The following is a 17,044-nucleotide window of genomic DNA, read 5'->3' on the forward strand; positions in this document are numbered from 1 at the left end:
GTTTAGTCATATTCAGTGCCGTTCCTCTAAGACACAGCGCCCTCTGGAGTTTGTTTTTGATTTACAACAGAAAAAAAAGTAGTAGGTCTCTTCTTTGAACTATCTCTGGCCGTGGCACCGCTATTAGGGAACGCCTCCTTCCGGCCGGGTTAGGAAACCACATCAACAAAATAAAATGACAGAATAAAACTGAACTGTTTGAACTTGGGCTAAAAGAGCGTTTGTAAAATGTCGGAGTGAAGAGGACTTCCGCAGACCGAGTCTTTATTTATCCTTAGAGAACAGAGCTTTGTTCTGTATTCGTGTTCTTGTTGTGATTCAATAACGAGTGGCTCTAAATCTTAGATTTAAGTTCGTCTGGGCAGGTTACTTTTCTAAAGTCGTTAGGCTGTGTATTATAATACAGAATAATGGCGTGTTGGGGAACTGTTGCACGCAGACACTGCGCTGGTCTCTTCAGACTTAAGCTCTCATCCCTTCACAATGTCACAAGGCCATCCGTTCTTCAGGGTCGCAGAGGTGAGTCTGGTCTTCATCTTACACCAATTTAAACGGGATGCTGTTTGTCGGTGTGTTAAAAGTTTGTTTCTGTCAGAGTTCCGTGTGACGGCCACTGCTAAGAATTACGACGTACGAAAAGTGGAGCTCACACCTCTGGAGCAAAGAAAACTGACCTTTGACAGTCACGCCCTCGTCAAAGAGCTGGAATCCAATGGTATGGTACAGACACTTTGTGTAATCTCCATAGTAAACATGGCTCGACACGAGTGGACAGTGGAGCAGAGATGTTCTCTGGGGTCATGACCCTTCCAATAATCACATCAATTCAAATTTGAGCATTGAGTTATTCTCTGTGTGAAGTGGAGGGTACTCTTTAAATAAATTTGATAAAAACAAATGTATTCCTGACCCTGGCTTGTCTATATATTTTTGCTCTTGATTATATTTCCGTTAAGGGTTTGAAAAGAAACAAGCAGAAATGATTGTGACCGCACTGGTAACTCTTACCACAGCCAACATGGACATTGTATACAGAGACATGGTGACAGGGGCACATCAGGTACAGGAATCCACAGGTCTCTGTCAACGTCTGTTCACTCAATAAATGAGCTCAGTATCCTTACTCTCCTTTCTGTTTCAGGAAATTGCCCTGCAGCAAATTATGGCTCATTTGGATTCTATTAGGAAGGACATGGTTATTCTGGAAAAAAGTGAATTTGCCAATTTGCGCTCTGAAAATGCAGTAAGTCTTCTCAAGAGTTTTTAAAAAACACACCTCAACCTCCCAGCGTAAATCTTTTTAAAATTGAACCAACATTTATTTAAAAATAGACGACATACAGTAGGTTTGGAATAGATTTTGAGTAGTTTAACGCTAATGACACTTTTGAGCCTTTTTTCCCCTATTCATTTATTCTTTTCACTTAGAAAATGAAAACTGAAATTGAACAGATTAAGAACAGATTGATTGTAAGTATATCGAATGTCTATTCATGTATCATTCATGGGGGTTGTTTAATATTGCATGTTGTATAATACAGTAATTTGTTACAGGAGGAAAGTCAGAAGATTCAAGCCAATGCCAAGTTGGACATTAATCTAGAGCGAAGCAGAGTTACAGACATGGTAGGCAGTAGTTTACAGCGGTTTACAACATTTATAATAATTTCATTAGTTTATAGAGCAGGAATAAACAGTTTTTTGTATCTATTAGTTCACAGAGCAAGAGAAAAAATTAATGGAAGTAAATACAGAGTTCCACAAAAAGGTAAATTTTACATACACTGTTATTCATTCACTCATTCATTATCTGTAAGCGCTTATCCAGTTCAGGGTCGTGGTGGGTCCAGAGCCTACCTGGAATCATTGGGCGCAAGGCGGGAATACACCCTGGAGGGGGCGCCAGTCCTTCACAGGGCAACACAGACACACACACTCACACATTCACTCACTCACACACTCCGGACCATATTGAGTCACCAATCCACCTACCCACGTGCGTTTTTGGACTGTGGGAGGAAACCGGAGCACCCAGAGGAAACCCACGCGGACACAGGGAGAACACACCAACTCCTCACAGACAGTCACCCGGAGCGGGAATCGAACCCACAACCTCCAGGCCCCTGGAGCTGTGTGGCTGCGCCACCGTGCTGCCCATACAGTGTTATATTGATAGAATTTTTGCATTTTTCCACAAGTTAACACAGTTCTCTGGGGTTTTAATAAAGTGTCTGTGAAACAGAAAGAAAAAAACAACACTTATAAACAGCGATATTAAGAACGACCAGTTTCAGCCTGTGATGAGAACATATTAGTGAGCCACAGATGCCCAGCAGACAGGAGCAAGAAGCAGAAGCTGTTAACTATTTTTGTTTTTCTTTCTTCACTATTGTTGTTTTCACTATATTTATTACTACACTTATCTCCATGCTCCCTGTTCTTCCATATTTATGAATATTTTTCTTCATACTCATTGTATTTGTTTGCTCTGTGCTCTCACATAAACGGGGCCTAGCGCTGTGATTAGTGAAATTCAAATGAGGAACTGGGACAATTCTGAAGGGTCTGCACTCCATGTAGAAATCAGCACTAACCCTGAACGGCTCATTTAATCCAATTTTCATTCCATTCAGACATTTCCCACACCACAGTACTGACAGGATTGTTTTATTTCATAGCTTGTGTTTGTATGCACCTAGATTTTAAAAAATATGTGCTAAAATTTTTTTTTTCATATGTCCCCTTTAAGTAAACGTAGTAAATATTACAGATTTCATTATAATCAGGAATGGATACTCCTTTGTGTCTAGAATGCTGAAATTGAAAGCAGTGCTGTAGAAACCACCAAGAAAATAGACATAGAAGTGGCCTCATTGAAAACTCTCCTGGAATCACTTAAACTTCAAACTGTCCGATATCTCGCAGGTACGTAATGATTTTCAAACACTGACATCTTGTGTGTTTCTGCTGATATATTTGCATTTCATTGGTTTATCAAGTAACTTGAACATAAAATTGTATTGTACTTTAAATATTGGAAAATCTTAGAATTATACACAAGTATTAACATGTAACTTTGAAATGTCAATTTCAAAATGTTTTAAAATAATTTTTAAACTTTCAACAGCATGCATCTTTTCCTGTTTGGCAATTGCCCTGGGTTTCCATCGTTTATGGAAGTGAAAACAAAGAACCGATTTTTTTTTTGGTAACTAGTAAATTTTAAAATGTTTTAAATGTAACCTTTTTAGTATAAAAATATTTTATATATTTGTCAGATAATGTGTACCAGCATTTTGCCAGTAAAACATAAAACCAAATGTCCTGGCCATGGTTTGTGTAGTCTTTCATAATTTCCTAGCACTAGTACCACGATACATTCCACTCTTAATCAAATTCCATTAATTGAAACAGTACTTATATAAAAGGCAATTAAGTTTTATGGATTTATTTACCATTAAAGTCCCTCATTATGGTTCTCAGATGTATGATTACGTATGTGTGGTGTTGTCCAAGTATTAAGCTAAAATAAAATAATTCAAGACATGTTTCATCTTCAACACTGAAACTTTATTTGGGATTAAAGTGACACAACTCAATCAGCAAAAAACACAGTAAACACTTTTCACACAAAGTAATTTTTTTTTTTTTTTTATTGAATATTCAGTATCTCCAGCAAACTGCCCTTTAAACCTCTGAAAAGTAAGTTTATTTTAAACTAAATTTATTAGAACCAAAACATTAGTAAATGCAGAGGGTTTCTGACACATTGTCACACTCAGAATGAGGAAGAGAACTCAGGAATTCCTTGTCATTAAATTCTATCATTAATAAATTAAACCCTCTGCTCTGAAAAAACATCTCTACTCAAATGAAGCATTGTAGGAAAACTAATGGGTCATTCATAAATTATTCAATAATCGTCCATTCCTCAAGTCTGTACAAATGTCTTACTGAAGAAAAGCAAATTCTTGGAGCATTTCAGTCCAAACCATTTGTTTATCAAGATTACACCAAGAATACCAAAAATATTTCTTTATTTATAAATTAAACTGTACACACATTAACCCCAACATACATCTACAGCAAATTTCAAATGGGATTCAGAAAAAAACACCTGAAATAACCAGGCAATTGCAAATACAAAAATGTATTTATTTGAATGCATTACTGAGGACCCTGCCTCAGAGCTGTTCTATATATATAAAAAAAAGCACAACTTACGTAACCACAAAAAGAGGAGGTTTAAAGCAGCACTGTTTAAAAATTAATTGCACTAGTTGTATTTGTCTCTCCTTCTAACTGAACCTGAGCCTCCTCTTTTACCGTTACGATGTCTGTTTTTTCCTCAGCTGGCTCTTCTTTAATACTGGAGCATGATGCCTCACCTTCACTTTCTTGTTTTAAGAAAGCAGTTAAAGGGTTTTCAGAGAGCATCTTATTTGGCGATGGTGTGCAATCCACAAAGGAAGATGTCTATGGGGTTTTGGTTTAAATGAAAAGAAAAAAAAAAAACATCATAATACACTCAATGTATGACACCTAACCATTAACACATCATTAACACCAAGTCACTGAGGCTGAACATGTACCATGTTATCCACAAATCATAATTATCTGTTTTAATGGTTTGTAAAACCAGTGTTTGTTAACTTCTTAATTCTACTGTTAAAAACATCCCAACTTTGACAAGGTGCCCCCTACCTCTGTTCTGAATCAGCACCATGTTTTTTTTTTAGCAGAAATCTAACTTAATTCTCTACACACCTACAAATCTCAGCAGGAAAAAAAAATACATTAAACAAAAGTGCTGGACTCTGAGCCCCTAGAAGTCTCAAGACGACTAGCCCTTAAACCAAAAAAATTCAAACAAACTTGTTAAAGCAAAAAGCAGGGCTCAAAGACAACTTTCACCTTAAATTAATTATTTGAAAACACTAAAAGCCTTTATTTATTTATTTATTTTGGTCTCTTAAAATGGAAAATGTGAAATAAATGTGAAATAAAATTAAATATAGCAACACCGTTGGAAATGTTATTTAAAACTACAAAAAAAAAAACTTTATGCTGATACACTGCCCTATAAAAGAGCCTTAGAAATGTTTATCAATTGCAATATGATCCCTCATTAATATATTAAACATGTATTTAAATGACACTGTATCAAATCTCCAAACACTTACATTTGTGTAGTCCTCGTAACATGAAGGGTGGTAGGTCTGAATGAATAAAAAAAAATAATAATAATCAATATTGTGCCAACATTCACACTCAAGTCTAATGAACACGGACACACTTATAATGTAAATGTAATTTTGTACCTTTTCGTCAACTCTCATGGCATTTTTCAGGTGCCATTCCTCCTCCTCTTCCTCCCAGTACATCTCAAATTGCTCCTGGCATATTTCGCATGTCTAATGACAAGATGTTTAGAATTCATAATATATTCGTTTTTTTTTAATACATTATATTAAAATGTTCAATTTGTTATGTTTTATGGTTAAAATGTGTTACTTCATAATAAAACTTGTAATTAAAAAAGTGAAAGCAAGACTTACTTCCTTGACAACATCTGGGGCAGCCTTTACACTCTGGAATTCTCTCTCTTTGGCTGCTTCCTGGGTTTTCTGTATAACTTCCTCATGGACTTTTTCAAAGAACTGACTTTTCGCTCGCTCCTCAAGATCAGCAATTTCTTCAAATTCAATCCAGTCCTAAGCATCCATTATTAAATGCAATCAGTTAAATTACTTGCTTTGCAATACAGCAACAATTTAAGCAATCTAGCAACAATTAGGTAGCTGCTAGGCTTACCGTCAGACTGTAGTACCAACGCCTGTGTGTTACTTTTTTACTGATGTCTTTCTCAGAGCGATTTTGTCGGTAGTGCCAATCCAAGTGATCTGCATAGACGTCGGTCTGAGAAGCTGTAAAGCGCATGCCACAGGAATAGCACTGGATTCCAGTATACAGTTTAGTGATGACACATTCATATCTCCTGTTTATATAAAAAAAATTAAAAAAAATTAACAGATGGCAAATTATGCTTTGTTGTCACATTTAAAGAATGTTGAACAGAACAGATTAACATACTGTTTCATGTCATCTAATGTGAAACTAGTCAAATCAGGGAGGTTTTCATCCTCCTCCTCCTCATCCTCCTCATCTTGTTCCTCCTCCTCTGGTTCCTCCTCCTCCTCTTGTATACTCTGAGATTGTGGCGCTGATGTAGTATCTGAAAATATTAAGACAGATAAATGGAACATAATTTAGTAGTGTAAGGGTTGGCCCGACTGATTTGAACTGTGCAACTGTCTCCTCTCCTCACTCATCTGCTGGCCTGCGCTCACATTGTGTTTTAATGTTCCGAGCCAGCGCATGCTTATGTCATCAAACTGAGACTTATTTTGAAAAAGGGCCAGTGTTGCACAGCACAGTCGAGTTCAGGATTGTATTTTATGGCTCATTTAGAGTCAGCAGTGATACTTCAACCCTTCCACGTGCCTTAATTATTTATGGATCATGTGGATTTTAAAAATCATACTGCATATGAATTTTTTTTTTCAGGCAGATGGTCACAAATTTTACTGAATATCTAGGCAAACACTTCCTGCACCTTAGCACTAGACATTTTTTATATGTCTATGAGTAAAATAAGTGATCCTTTTGCCTGTGTGTTTACACTGAGTATGGGAGCATTTAGATCATGTTCACATCACTGAGCGCAAAGTGCGCCTGGGCTCATCTCCTCAAGACAATCTGGGCACGGTACAAATTGCACAGTATGAGATACTTACCACTGCTCGAGTCTGTCTGCGTTGGTTTGATAATCCCACTAGATATAAGCTTTGCCAACAGGTCATTAACATCCATTTGGCCCAAATGACTGTCAGGTTGTATCAATTGTGAACCTGGCAAGTGTAAAAAAAAAAAACTTAACACATTTCTTAAAAATAATAATAATAATAAAAATAAATAAATAAATAATGACCAGAAAATAAGAATATATATCTTACTGGGTGGATTAAATGGCACTGGGTTCTGCTGCATGAAGTTTTGACCTGGAGTTGGCATCATTGCAATCTAATAAAAGCAAAAGAACAAACACTTTTACCTTCACCATAGCTAAAGAGTGTACATCTAAATTAAAAGATACCTAAAAATGGTACTTACAGGCTGAGGGGGGGTTCCTGTTGCACCAGGGAATGGATTAACAGGGTTGTACGAGTTTTGAAATCCAGGTGTTGTTGTACCAGGTACGTTGAAGTTTGATGTTTGTGAGACATTTTGTTGAATGTGAAATGATTGTGGTTGACCACCAAATGCATTTGGTAGTGCCATGTTGAAATTATGTGATGGGACACCAGGATTTAACACTTGACCCTGACCCTGTGGCTGATCAAACATTGTCTGTGCTTGTGGCCTCAAAGTGTTCTGCATATTTTGAGGCGTGCAGTATCTTGAAGGAACCTGTGGCGAGTCATATCTTATCATGCCGGGTGGCTGTCCATCAAATCTCATAGGTGCAGGTTGCCCGGGTGTGTCAAAGCGCATTATGCCAGTCTGATTCCCAGGTCCTTCAAGTCTCCTCTGCCCCTCAAAATTAACAGGCCCTGCAGGATACCTCATTGGGCCTTCAAATCCAGGACCTGATGGAATGTGAGGATTATCAAACCTTGTGGGGCCATCAAATCTATTTGCCTGCGCTGGACTTTCGTAGCGCATCGGTCCTGGACCGTCAAACCTCCCAGGGCCTTGCGGTCTCATTGGACCATCAAAACGGCCCGATCCAGGTCCATCAAACCTTCCCACACCACGAGGCTCCCCATATCTTACTGGTCCATGTGGCATGGGCTGGTTATCATATCTTCCAGGAACTTTCAACAGAGGGGGCTTTTCAAACCTATTTGGTGCAAGGGCATCATATCGACCATGTCCATCATACCTAGAGATACCAGGACCACCAGGACCATCATATCTTCCTGGACCTGTATTCCCCTCATACCTGCCTGGTAGATGTGGTCTAGGAAGACCATCTGATCTTTGCTGTACCATGTGGGCATGTGGCCCTTCAAAAGGAGCATGAGAACTTTTGTGTCCATCAAATCGTGGCTGTATGGCCATTCCATCGTGCCTTGTTTGTGTGCTAGGTCCTTCAGTGGAGTGCGGTGGTGTTTGCCCAGAAGACTCAAGGTTTCGTCCACTTCTTCCTGATCCTGATATTATATCATGCCTTGGAGGACTTTCTAAACTTATTTGAACATCACCGTCTGGCCCTGTTCCAGAGTGAACACTGTTTGGGCTTTCAAACCTGGGACTGATTTCTCCATCATCAAACTGCTCCATTTCCATAGGTGAAGGTGATGAACTTTCAAATGGCACAGCAGATTTCCCAGAGATCACATCACAGTTTACTGGACTTGGGGAGTTTCTGACTGCAGCCCCTGAATGTGATGGTGGCCTGTCATTCCTTCGAGGATCATCATGCCCTGAGAATGGCTTAAGGATATCACTGCCCTTTCTGTATGCATCAGAGCTCTCGTTGAGTGGATCATCTTCCTCTTGTTGAGACCTATGATGAAGCATGTTCTCACTCCTAGGAGAGTTCTGGTGAACTGAAATTTGGTATAAAATAAAGTTAATATTTTAATTTTGTTAAGAGCATTCCTAATTTATAAGCACACATTATAAATGTTTGAAATTCACTTAAAGGAACTGAAGCATGATTTATACTTTCTAACTTGTGGCATTAGTGGCACTGCAGAATACCTGCTGGAGATTGTATGAATCAGACATTCACATATGTACACTGCAGAACTGTACAGAAGAGTTTTAGAAACTTTGTCGCATGTGTCATTTTTTAATTAATTAAATGAAAATTAACTTTAAGGCAGATTTTGTATTTAATAAAATGTTTAGCTAGTTTTGAGTCTTAAGTTATTTATTATGCAAAGGATTTGACCTATTAACATTCACCCACAACTGATTCAAACTATATTGTGGTATGAAATACAGCAAACAATTTTTGAAATCCCACAATTAATACTTCTTGCATTTAAGGTGAAAAAAAATAATCTCAAAAAAATAAAATCAAACTAAATTTACCTGAACGTTGCAGCTGTGTTCTTCTCAGCTTAGATTTGTGTTCAAAGTAAGACAGCTCTGCATCAGACATCTGTCCATGAGGTGGATTTCTTTTGGACGCGTATGTAAGATCATCACTTGACCCCTCCCATGAATCAGAACGCTGTCGCTGTTCTTGATATTGAAAAAGCTGCTTGATTTGATGGGCCACATTAAGGAACTCATCATGGGATAGCTCTCCATCAGCCAATCTCTGACTGGCCTGAAAAATTTAAATATAGATAGATACTTTATTGACCTCAAAAGGAAATTTAGCAGTCATAAAATATTGAAGCTGCATTTAAAATTGCAATTACTGAAGTAAACAGACTTTTTTTAAAAAAAAAATCTCTTTGTCCGGTGTACACACAAACATGTTTATATATATTAGAACCTGCTAATGAAGCATCTCTCTGCTACAATGGTTGCAATTCTTCAACATTTCTTAATAAAACACTTTATTTTAATAACAATATTATGTTATATGTTTTGCAATATCTTGAGCTGCCACAAGCATTCACACTCCTACAGTCTGCCCTCAATGACTAATTGAATTTGTAAGTAAGTATATTCCAAAGAGGACAACATATTTGTGATCCAGAACACTACACTGAATCTATGCAAATGAAGAGATGTGTGGGGCAATTTTTCTGCAATAGATAAGCTATTGGATGCATATCCATTTAAAAGGGGCAGAATACACATGTAATTTAAAAAAAAAAAAAAAAAACATGCTATACCTTTCGTAAAAGGTCTCTCTTGTTGGCAGAATTGAGAACTTCTGGTATTTGCAAATTGGCATCTACACTCAGCCGGTGCTGTTTTGGTGTTCGTGGTGTTGCAGGTCTTGGAGTACTGCTCCAACCTTTGTGTCTTGGAGTTCCTGGTTTGCCATGTGAGATATCTGGCTCAGACTGTTTACTAGGAAAAAAAAAAGATTAAATTCAAAACACTTATACCTCCACATTTGACCTATATTTAGATATTGGCAAAATAATAATCCTTAGAACAGAAACGTGTCCAACAGGTAAGCACTAAATTTTGGGTTTAAATAATATAAATTACACTTACGGTTTATTTTCTTCCCATCCACTTCTCCATTTCTTTAGATCTTTAGCACCTTTATGGTCTGCCATTGATGGTCTCTGCGGCTGTGTATCCCTGTGCTCAGATGGTCTATCATCCAGTGGTCTCTTTAAACGCCTTTGATCAGAAACATTCTTCTTAGGTGCACCTCTGTCCTCTTTAATATTTGTTTGATGTGTTGCATCTTCCTTGTGTAAATTTTTGCCCAAGGTCCGTCCATACTTGGGTGGAGTGATGCTCCTTGGTCTTCTTTTTGGAGATCGTTTATCTTTTCTTTTGGGAGAATGGGCAGGGGGTGAACGAGATCTGGACCGAGATCTTTTCCTGATATTATTTTTATTGACTTTAATCTCTTGTTTCTGAAAAGTTTCTAGTCTTTCATGCTTATTCAGAGACCCATTTACATGTTTGCCTCTAGAGTTTACAGATCTTAACTGGTCAATGTTTTTGACATCATCTCTTTCTTTTTTCTCAGATCTTTTCCTCTCTCTTATGTCATCCTCCTTTTGGTCAGTTTTTTCATGCATCTGCTTCCGCAACCTTGGGTCTTTTTTATTAACATTAGATGTCTTTGTATGTTCAGGCTCAAAATCTTTACTTTTATTAAGGACACTTTTGTTTGACGGTGACACTGATTTGGATTTTGCCTTTTCCTCAGTTGCAGTGGCATCTTTCTTCGGTATTCTTGGTAGCTTATTTGGCCTTTCTGTCGAAGCAAGCTTTTTTTCAGCTGTAATAACACTTGTTGTGAATTGGGTCTCCTTTTTGTATCCTCCTTGTTCTTTTGTATTTACCAATGCTGAAGGAGCTCTATTTAATCTAGGATCTCTAGTTGACACCTTTTCTGCTTGTGGTGCAGGCCAGGATTTTGTGCTCGGTGCAGGGGCGGGCTGACTGACAACAGGAAGAGATGCTTGAACACTAACAGGTGGATGGTTTGTACTGGCAGCCTTGAGGGGAGGGGAAGGGAAGAAAAATATAAAAATACATAAACACTTCATGTGGGAAAGCTGGCAGAGATGTTATTTTGAAATAACTACCTAAACAAACAAGTAATTTTTAGCCATGCATTTCCCATCTATTTGATCAAATTGAGAGTGCATTTTCTCCAAAGAAACTTTTTTAACAAAGTACATCAGAGCTCATAAAACTGTTTCACCGTGGGCTTTTGCTAAATTACAGGAACATGATCTTTTAGGGGTGCCATTTTTAAATGGAACAATTCAAAGAATCACTACTGAACTTACCAGCTGTGCTTTTGTTTGTTCAAGCTCAAGTTCTATCTTCTTCTGCTGAAGCTCTAGCAATTGTTTTTGCTTAGCAAGCAGTTGTTGCCTTATTATTTGTTCTTGTGTCACGCTTTTCTCAGCCACTTTGGGAGGAGCGGGAGACTGTGATGCAGGGACCCTTAGAGGTGGTGCTTCTTCAGTCTAAGCAAACAAGAGGGCATTTTTTTTAAGACAAACATTTAATTTTCTCTCTCTAAACTGGAAATTTAAGAACATCCATTTTTTGCATGCTTACCGGCTTCAGAAATTTAGGATTGACATGGATACTGGCATTCACGTTTGGTGGTAATGGCTTAATAGGCCAAGCAGGATCAACAGAATTTACACGAACATCTAATGCATACAGCTTCTTCAAAGGGAAAATTTCATCCCAAGTGGAACGCAATTTGAAAAGACTTTTTCTAGTGTTTTCATCCACCTAAAACAAGGTAGAAACAGGAAAGGGTGCTGAATATTTTACTCTGGTAAAACGGCAACCAAGTAGTAGTACACATTACAATTTTACCAAATAACTGATTTTCTTGCAGTATGACTGTGTAGTAAGATCCTTAGTTAACATTTACTACTACTGAAAAGTCTGTTTTCATGTTAATTTGACAAAACATGGAATCACAATGCTTCCATTGGTAGATGGAAAAAATTATTATGTACCTTCTCAAAAACACATATAAAGGAAGTGACTATGTTTTTAGCAAACACTTCAAGGTACTCTCCTCCAACATTCTTCACTATGGAATCCACTAAGTACAAAACAGGGAGCTTCTCAGCAGGAGGTGCCTACAGTAATAGAAAACTGACAAGTTTAGTGCACAACATGACAGAAATGTACAATAACACAATGTGATATTCCTCCTTGGTTTGAATGTTTTATAAATTTCTCATGGGAAAGTGTTGTTGGTGAACCCAGTTTTTTTTTAAAAAAAGACAATAAAGCTGATTCTTTGGGTAAATTCCATTTTCTTGCCAGGTATTTAAAAAGTAAAAAAGTATTAAAACACGTAAAAAAAAAAAATCCATCCGGTGCATTAAAAAAAACTTTTTGCAAGAATTAGTGGTAATTCAACCACCAGAGTGTATTGACTCTGGGGGAAAAATGAGAGAGAGAAAAAAAAATTTAATGTATTCCGATGGGTAAAAACCCTTCCAGCAATCTTCATCGATGGAAATCCAGGGAAGAAATGTTTGTTGATTGATGTCCACGTCATTTTTTATTTTTTGTTTTAAGTTATTAACAAAGTCACCAGTTAAACAGGTAAAGTTTATGGATTTTGGAAATTGTGTTCTTTAATCATAAAGGTCTTTTGTGGAAATTTGGGGAAGGGAAAAAAAAAAAGTTTAAAAAAATTTTTTTTTTACATTTTTAAATGTCCACAAAGGACATTGTCCAATTGACCAGTCATAGTTTGCCATTAAAGTCATCAACACATCACTTCATGAGTAAGTAACAACAATTTACAATTAAAAAAAATCAAGTCCATGGCATTCAAGTTTGATTGGTATTTGACTTAAGATAACTATTTAAAAGTTGACATGTCTTCCAAGAGCAAAATTAAATTGCATAATACCTTGATTTTATGATGAACAGTTAAGGTCTTTTTAAAAGATCCTAACGAGGCACTAAATCTTACACATCTTATTCAAAAATTCAAACTTTTAAAATATTAATCATAGGAATATGTAACATGAACTGAAACTCAAAATTACAGTTTTTCCACAAAAAAAATTACACTTGTAAAGAAAGACAAAAGCCCATTTCATAAAGTTTATTGTCACATTTGTATACCATTTAACAACAGTGAAATCATTATAGAAAATGTATCCACCCAAGAACCCTTTATTTAGAAAAACAGACAATTTGCCCACATGGCTAGAGCTCACTTTCACTAACCAACACAATGTGAATTTTAATACTAAAAATGTCTCACGGAAACCAACGTAAAGTTTGTCAAACCACATTTTCACAACAAATTTACATCATGTACTTTAACCATTATTTGTCTTGTCATCCAGTAAAGTCAGTTAAGACCTTAAACAGTTCAGATTTAGTTTACGTTAACTACCGTAGTGCCTAGAGTGACAAAAAAAAACTTGGAGCAAGTAATTTAACCACCAAACCTCAGTTCAACACTTCTTTGCAGTTATTAAATGAATAAATATATCTCAAACTCTTTTTAATAATAATCAAAACCAAAATTAAAGCACAGCGAAGAACCTGTCTACCATATGGCCAAAGTAATTGCATAAGCAATCTCCACATGGGCCCAAATAACAGACCATGCAGCCAGTCAATGTTAGTCACTAATTGTGCTGATGAGCACTTAGTAATGAAGGCCAGGGCAGTAATGTTGTACTTGGCAATAAACTCGCACAGTGTACTGTAGGTAGAACGTTATTACATTAGCTAAACTGGCCAAAAAAGACAGGAAATGTACTAATTTTTAAATTGGTAATTCTTGGAGATTGTTTCTTAATGTTTGTGCTCAGAATACAGTGTTATACTTGGGTTAGATTTCACTACAGATACTAAAAAAAATGTATCAAGAATTTTAGTATTTAAGCTATTTGTGGTTGTCTAGCATCACTCAAACTACTCTCGAAAAATAAAGTTGTATACTGACCAGTGGAATATCATTAAGACTAAATTTGAATTTAATTTTGTATTGATTACAACATCGTTGATTAACGTTTACGACGTAAACTATGTTTAAAGCATCAAAATCTCAAACACCGGTTTATTTCTCTTAGATCCAAAATTGTTATTTAGATGTAGGACATATATGAAGATAAACTCTTTAGGTAAGTTCTGGGGGAATCATGGCGCCTAACTAAGGGATTTTCCCACTAATTTTACCATCATTTGATTACGTCTCTAAAGTAGACAAAATGTATAAATATGTACATACAATCGCTGTGTAAAGAGTAAATTAGTTAAATGACGCCATTGAAGCTAGTTGAACGATGATGTTACGAGAATGCACAAGACTAACTGAGGCCTTTAACAGGACCCAACGTTAGCTGATAGCACAGTGGTGTTAATGTTGATGTAATGTTAATGTAACAGGTTATAACCAGACTGTGACTGGATTCAATATCTGTCAGCTTCTTGTTAGTCATTATCTACTTACTCACTAATATTATCTTATTCTTAAACTCGAAAAATGAGCTACGCTGTAATGAGCGGCCTGACGCCTAGACCACAGCGGCCCTATGTTCAAACGAGGACAACATGGCCGAAACCAAACAAACATCGACAAGCAACCGAAAAAACTATTTTCATAAAAACCTTGATAATTTGAGCTTCGATAATTGCGACGATATCCTTGGTGAATTGTAGGTTCTCCTCGGCGAGGATGGTGAGCATGTTGATATGCGGTTTGCTGTTGAAAGTCAAGTCTTCCAGAGACGACTGATACTCCCGACAGGCGTCCTCCCTCGCCGCCTCGGCAGACATCTTCACACACGACCACACTCGAGCAGCCCTTCACTTTTGCTATTAGCGGGAGGACTAAATTCGGGCAGAGTCCATTTACACGTTGATCATGTTCTGTTTCTTCTTTAGAGCCGACTTTCGGACGCTTTAAACCTCGTTTCTTTCTCGTTTCTCTGAACCGTTGCTCTTCACGAGGATCGAGAAAATGTCTGCCCTCCTTTCGTCAACGGTTACGTGCGTCATAGAGCGGGCGGGGAAAATTCATATATATGCTGCAGGCCAGAGCACAAGTGGGCGTATTCAATAGGCGGAGTACCTGTCAATCATTTTTGACTGCAGCCAATCAGATGCTAGACATTCGTTGTCAATCACATTTTATTAAGCCAATCGACAACAAGAGATACTTGTCATTCATTTTCCACTGCAGCCACTCGTCTTTACAGATCTTTAAAAAAAGAAGGCGGAAAAGGATAGCGATGCTATTGGTTAAAACGGTGAAGCAGGATATGTACATGTATTTTACAAAATACTGTATTAACAGTTTAACAAACTACTGTGATATTTTAGTTAGTCCTGCCTAAGGTGAAAACTAGACATGGAGAAACTGATAAGAAACATAAACAAACCTTCATAATGTTTCTCCAGAGAAAAGTAAATTTTTATTATTAAAAAAATGTCAGTTTCAGAAAGGACTTTCTGTAATGCAGCCTCCATATTCAGTGATATGTGAAAAAAATTCAGAATTTCTTTCAAGCTCTTACTCTTGAAACAGGACTACATAACTGTGTATTCTTCTATTAGTGTAAACTGTTTTAGTACATTGTAAAATAGTTCAGTCCGTTAAAAAAAATATGCACGTTTATATTCTGTTATTTTATGTTTTGTGTATCTATGACCTCTAAAAATTGTTTTGTGTTATTAAATTGTGCTATAACTTTTCATGTCTGATTTCATGAGTGCCTGACTAACGTTAGCTGTGGTAATGTAATGTAAGCTGTTATTGATATTATGAATTTGTTGCAAGTATTAAGAGTTTTGAAACATGTATTAAATTATTTTGAAATTACTTTTTTTTTAGTAATCATATTTATATTATACATATTACATTTCAATCTCATATCAATTAAATATCCATTTAGCTTTGGTACCAACAGAGAACTTTAAATATTATTAAGGCCATGCTCATATGCTTACAGATCCCATTTCCATTTGAACAATGCTTGCAGCACAATACAAATATTTTTGCTCAGGGCAAAAAAGGATGCAATGTTTTACACAACATTTGTCATACTGTTTTGAAGCATTACAGTGTAAGCAGGTGAATGGAAAGAGCATTCACCAAAGGCTGTTTTTTTGTAAGCAAAATTGCATTAACTCACAAATTCTTCACATATTTTCAGTGTAAATTTGCTTAGAATTTAGGTTTTTATCATCTAACCTACCTGATAATTTGAAAAGATTTTGGAAATTTTGACAAATACCAGTCCATGTAGGGTAAAGTCAGACACCAACGTTTAATGTGTGACCTTGGAAGTCTCAGATGACACAGCATAATAAACATGCTACAGTGATAAATATGACCTCATTTATAAAATTACTGTCACCTGCACAAATGCATCAGAAATGCCACCTGAAACTTTAACATTTTTAGGGGTGTGAATCAGTGATAATGGCATGGGTGACTTGCAAATATGTGAATTCTCCACTGATGTGGAGACAAACATTGGGTTTTTAGAGACATATACTGCAATCCTGGGAAGTCCATGGTTATTTCAGCAAGACAATGCCAGGCCTTAATTTTTCCATGTTGCTATAAGTTACAGTGTGTTAATGTCTGACTTCTCTGCCTGCGGTCCAGATCTGTCTCCAATGGCACATCCTGAAGAGGGGTATCAGACAATAACAGCCATGGACTATTGAGCAGCTTCACTCTCATATCAAGAATGGGCAAAAATTTCACTTCCAGAATTGTAATAATTATTGTAATGTACACTTCTCAAAAGATTAAACACTGTAATTAAAAGGAAATGTGATGTAATACATTGGTCAGCCCCCCAACTTTTGTTGAGTATAGTGCAACTATCATTTTCTAAACGTGTATATATTTACAAAATAA

General features: G+C 36.8%; 2 protein-coding genes across 2 annotated transcripts; one reads left to right on the top strand and one right to left on the bottom strand.

The window, feature by feature from the left end:
- Nucleotides 1-37: 37 nt before the first annotated feature.
- ccdc90b (coiled-coil domain containing 90B) lies at nt 38-3,445 on the top strand. The gene is made up of 9 exons (XM_066646708.1): nt 38-519; nt 596-715; nt 957-1,060; nt 1,142-1,243; nt 1,429-1,470; nt 1,555-1,626; nt 1,715-1,768; nt 2,811-2,925; nt 3,128-3,445. Exons 1-9 carry the CDS (start codon nt 411-413, stop codon nt 3,181-3,183), a joined length of 774 nt encoding a protein of 257 aa, XP_066502805.1. The 5' UTR covers nt 38-410; the 3' UTR covers nt 3,184-3,445.
- Nucleotides 3,446-3,597: 152 nt separating this feature from the next.
- pcf11 (PCF11 cleavage and polyadenylation factor subunit) lies at nt 3,598-15,151 on the bottom strand. The gene is made up of 16 exons (XM_066646706.1): nt 14,782-15,151; nt 12,150-12,275; nt 11,734-11,916; nt 11,457-11,639; nt 10,195-11,159; nt 9,864-10,044; nt 9,106-9,346; nt 7,174-8,615; nt 7,017-7,083; nt 6,798-6,911; nt 6,094-6,235; nt 5,815-5,998; nt 5,559-5,714; nt 5,322-5,414; nt 5,184-5,219; nt 3,598-4,476 (listed from the first exon to the last, which is right to left on the bottom strand). The coding sequence occupies exons 1-16, from the start codon at nt 14,947-14,949 to the stop codon at nt 4,261-4,263; spliced, it is 4,497 nt and encodes a 1,498-aa protein (XP_066502803.1). The 5' UTR covers nt 14,950-15,151; the 3' UTR covers nt 3,598-4,260.
- Nucleotides 15,152-17,044: the final 1,893 nt, after the last annotated feature.

Source organism: Hoplias malabaricus, chromosome 15 (genome assembly GCF_029633855.1).
Source record: "Hoplias malabaricus isolate fHopMal1 chromosome 15, fHopMal1.hap1, whole genome shotgun sequence".
NCBI classification, from domain to species: Eukaryota; Metazoa; Chordata; class Actinopteri; order Characiformes; family Erythrinidae; genus Hoplias; species Hoplias malabaricus.

What these genes read in the sequence shown, in the direction of transcription:
- pcf11 (XM_066646706.1), bottom strand. Translation starts at nt 14,949, where the DNA reads ATGTCTGCCGAGGCGGCGAGGGAGGACGCCTGTCGGGAGTATCAGTCG. An exon ending in AACAAACAAAAGCACAGCTG is followed by an intron (nt 11,160 to 11,456) that starts GTAAGTTCAGTA and finishes CCTCCCCTCAAG; the next exon opens with GCTGCCAGTACAAACCATCC. An exon ending in GCAGACAGACTCGAGCAGTG is followed by an intron (nt 6,236 to 6,797) that starts GTAAGTATCTCA and finishes TAATATTTTCAG; the next exon opens with ATACTACATCAGCGCCACAA.
- ccdc90b (XM_066646708.1), top strand. Translation starts at nt 411, where the DNA reads ATGGCGTGTTGGGGAACTGTTGCACGCAGACACTGCGCTGGTCTCTTC. An exon ending in CAAAGAGCTGGAATCCAATG is followed by an intron (nt 716 to 956) that starts GTATGGTACAGA and finishes ATTTCCGTTAAG; the next exon opens with GGTTTGAAAAGAAACAAGCA. An exon ending in ATTTGCGCTCTGAAAATGCA is followed by an intron (nt 1,244 to 1,428) that starts GTAAGTCTTCTC and finishes CTTTTCACTTAG; the next exon opens with AAAATGAAAACTGAAATTGA.